General features: G+C 31.5%; 1 protein-coding gene across 1 annotated transcript; it reads left to right on the top strand.

Moving 5' to 3' along the window:
• Nucleotides 1-3,690: 3,690 nt before the first annotated feature.
• On the top strand, nt 3,691-4,595 carry LOC110029838 (UDP-glycosyltransferase 89B2-like; the record flags this gene model as incomplete). Its single annotated transcript, XM_020732298.1, is given in 1 exon segment — nt 3,691-4,595. A coding segment is annotated over 1 exon segment (767 nt), but the record flags the coding sequence as incomplete, so codon positions are not given.

Here is a 4,595-nt window from a genome sequence, read left to right on the forward strand (position 1 = left end):
TATATATATATATATATATAATTTTATTGTTGCTATTATTATTATTATGACAATTTAAACCATTAGAATGAATGGTTCATTTATGATGACTTTGAAGGTGTTATACAAGGCAATTCCTTTAAAACCTCAATATGAAGGACACTTTCCTTAGCTCAAGATTTGCTCAAGCAACTAGATAAATGTTGGTAATCCCTGAGCATTTATATCTTGTAACTATCATATTATTATCTTGTGTTGCTAAATGTTTACATATTTGATAGTGTTGTTAATGAAAATGAATGCGAACCTCTCCTTCTGGATTTGTATGGTGAGTGATAATTATTAAAGCAGCCATTCTAGTCTAAAGATGGCTAACGCCTTTTGCCAATCATGATTGTCCTTAAAAGGCATTCATCAATGAATGCTATGTGTCATTGAGTACAACATAGATGGCTACATGGCTTGAATGTTATGTGTTTCTTAGAGTGAGAGTGAGAGAAAAGAGCAAAAAAAAGAGAATCTTTATTGGTTTTATATATATTTGATTGTATGATCGAAGTATGCTAAATCGAATCAACTGATTATGGACAGGACGTTTGTTAGTAAATCAATCATAAAAGTCACAAAGAGTTAGCAATCGACACAGACATAAGGATCCAGTTGATCAAACTAATAAGGTCTACTGAATAAATAAAATGAGTTGGTCTCTGACCTGGGAGGAAGTGAAGCGTAGATTTGACAAGTAACTATTTAGTCATGATAATGAGTATCTTGGAAAATACAACGATTGACCAACAATTCAAAGTTTTTAAGGGCAATATCGACATTTTGTAATGTAAATTTTACATAATGTAAATATAGGGACATTAACATGTGTTTTCTTTCTTTTTTTTTGGTTTTTTTTTTTATTTTGAAAATATATCAAATTATTTTTCAAATGATAAATTATAATTTTCTAATAGGAGAAGTGTTTTCTCGTTGTTTTCTAAAAAATTTAAGGGTGGGAAATTATTTGTTTATAACTTGACCTATTAAAATTTGGTGGTCGTAATAAAATTGTTGTCTGAATTTTTTAATATATATTTATAATTTTCATATATTCTAAGAATTTATTTTCTTCATCATAATTTTATAATTATTTGTTTACAATTACTTAAAAAAAAAAAAAACTGAAAAAAAGTCATACTTGCTATCAAAAGTCAAATTCATATTTAAAAAAAAAAAGCTGAAACAATTTTCTTAGCATTATTTTATATCTACATATATATATATATAACACCTAAATTTTTACATTTGAGTTCTAGTTTAATATCACATCAAAAATATCGCTATTATTTACTTTATAATACTTGAATATTTAACAAATATTTTTATAACTCTATAAAAAACAATTAAATAGATTTCAAATTAGCATTTAATTAGTTTATATGAAATAAATAAAATAATATACAAGTTGTAAGTATGTTTTCTTGCAATCAAATAGCATAAATATCAACTAATAAATTATTTTTAGAAATAAATTAAATTGCATTAAAATTATAAAATTATGCATATATTGATATTACATTAAATACGCTATTATTAAATATTTTATTAAATAAGTACAATAAATATATTATCTTTAATATTATCTTTTTCACAAGAAAAATTATTGCATCTTGACTCCAATCAAGATCTGCCACGTGTGCATGCGGACCCACCTTAATAAAAAAACTAATTTAATATATGGGCGGTTGTATACGTGGCAGGTTTGGATTAGAGTCATGATACAAAACTGCATGAGGTCTCGTGATACAAAAGAAATTTTCCTTTCACAAGGTGTTCGATGCCATGACAAAGCCAAAGGGGACCACTAAACATTGATTTTTGCATATGGTAGAAAAAACCTTTCAAAAAAAATATGGATGCTTGTGACATTTTCATAAAATCTATCATTATTAAATTAAAATTTGATAATACTCTCATTATTAAATTTAGGTCTACACATGTGCCTTGTTGAAATTTGTCGCCAAAAAAATATATTTTTAATGCCCTTTGAATTCGCAATTATTAATTTTAATTAAATCTAATTATTATTACATTCAATCACATAAAATTAAAAAAATCGTGAAATGCTTTTCTTCCAAAAAAAAAAAAAAATCAAATTTACCATGTCAAAAATTTTAGATATTTATTTAAATAAATTGTTGTTTAATTTAATTATCGGATGCATAATGATATAATATTAAATTTTTGATATCTTTATCTCATATTTAAAATATTTTTTATTTTTACATAGAATATTAAATAAAAATAAGATAATTAAAATAATTAAGGGTCTGTTTGGGGCAGTTGCAGCTTATTGAATAATCAGGATCAGCGCTGAATGTTGGCAGAAAAGCATGAATACAAATCATGTTGGCATCTTCAGAATCTGCGTTGAATGTTGATAACAAAGGAAAGAATATGCTAAATGAAGATGTTGGCAGAAAAGCAACGAATGATGAATTTTCAGGATATACGTTGAATGTTGATAACAAAGGAAGAAATATGAGCATGAATACAAACAGAGGCAGATCCAAGCCCAAGAAAGAAAAATCCAAGTCAATCAGAAAAGAATGTTGAAACAGTAGTAAGAAGAGAAATTTTAAGAAGGCCTTCAAAGCTCGAAGGAAAGCTAGTGGTGGAGGATAGGAAAGTATTTACTCTAATAATGTTCCATTGATAAATTCCAAAACGGCTCCCTGATTTTATCCTTAGCCAATGCTGAATCCATGATAGTCAATTTAGGTGTCTCTTTTCGTGCTTGCCCCAATAACAAGGTATTTAAAATCTACACTAGAGTAATCTAGGGAATATTTATTCAGGAGATAACAAGGTATGCAATATAGTAGGAAAGTGTGAAGTTGATATCAAGTTGTCGAATGGAACAATCTGGAAGCTTACTAAAGTTAGATATGTTTAAAATTTGAAGATATATCTTATCTCTGTGAGCCAGCGGACTATATGGTTGTAAATGAACCAATTCACTCAATAACAATTAAAACTTGACTCGATTAAGACTCAACCATGTTTGTTTAAATTAGTAAATGAACGAACTTTAACATTTTTAAAAAACTTGAAATGAACATAATCAAATTTGTTCATTTATTTTGATGAACAAAGATGATAGCTCATATCATATATAATATATTATTTAAATAAAATATAATTACCTAAAATACAAACTCTTTTGTCGATAGCCCGATGATAGCTTTTATCATATATGCTATATAAATACTTGATATCAAGTTTATGTAAGCTTTAAAATTTTCATTTTTAGTTGTTTGGCATAATTTAAGTTAAACAACGCCTAAATGCTCCATAAATCATTCTACTAAATATCTCCCATAGTAAGGAATTTAAGGCAAAATGGAAAAGAAACAAGATTTAGGATACTGTAGGATTTAGAGTTCATATTAAAAAAATTAATAACTGCGATCAAATTTATAAAATATTTATTAAATTCTTGTATGAAAATGTAGATATTTGTTTGAATTTTTAACTCATTTATTAGCTCATTTATATACTCATTCACTTATTATAAACAAGTCAAGTTCAATCATTAAAAAACTTAAATAAGTGAAATTTGAACAATATATAAAATAAAAGCCCGACACAAGTTTAAGCTGATCATGAACAACTTATAATTATATCAAGCCAAGTTCAACTTGGCATCTACTCAAAAATTCTAAGTTTGGTTGTTGGACTTGTAAATTCATAAAAATTGAATGTTTGTATTGTAAATATTCCTTAATACAATATAAAATGAGGTAGAGGTAGAGGTAGAGAGAACCAGAGACGTCGCACGAAAGCTATTGCAGACCATCAATGGCGGAGACGGTTGCCCCCCATCTTCTGGTAATCCCGTTCCCATCACAAGGTCACCTTCTTCCTCTCCTCGATCTCTGCCACCTCCTCTCCACCCGCGGTAACCTAACCATCACCATCGTCGTCACTCCCGGCAATCTTCCCATCCTCTCCCCACTCCTCTCCTCCTCTCCTTCCATCTCCCCTTTACTTCTTCCATTCCCTTCTTCCCCTGATTTACCCCTCGCCGCAGAGAACACCAACCAAGTTCCCCCAAATCTCATCCGCCGATTCATTCCCGCCCTTTCCTCTCTTCTTCAACCCATCCTCCAATGGTCCCAATCCAACCCTAACCCCCCGATCGCTATCCTCTCCGATTTCTTCACCGCTGGGTGGACGCTTCGTCTCGCCGAAATCCTCTCCATCCCCCGCCTCTCTTTCTCCCCTTCTGGAGCATTTGGTCTAGCAACCATCCATCATCTATGGCGCGAGATGCCGCCTAATTCCGACGCCAGTCTCATCATCCCTTTCCCCTCCCTCCCCAACTCCCCTTCCTTCCCCCTTTCCCAACTCTCCAGTCTCTACCGCAGCTACAGAACCGGCGATTCCGTCTCCGAATCAATCAAGGAAAATTTTCTATCGGACATTCAAAGCTGGGGATTCGTCGTCAACACGTTCTCAGACCTCGAAGGCAGCTATATCGAACACCTAATGAATCATGTTTCGGGGCATCGGCAGCGACTATGGGCCGTGGGGCCGCTCGTCGCTTCAGCGATTGAGCGGAAGAG

Source organism: Phalaenopsis equestris, unplaced genomic scaffold (assembly GCF_001263595.1).
Source record: "Phalaenopsis equestris unplaced genomic scaffold, ASM126359v1 Scaffold000606, whole genome shotgun sequence".
Taxonomy (NCBI): Eukaryota; Viridiplantae; Streptophyta; class Magnoliopsida; order Asparagales; family Orchidaceae; genus Phalaenopsis; species Phalaenopsis equestris.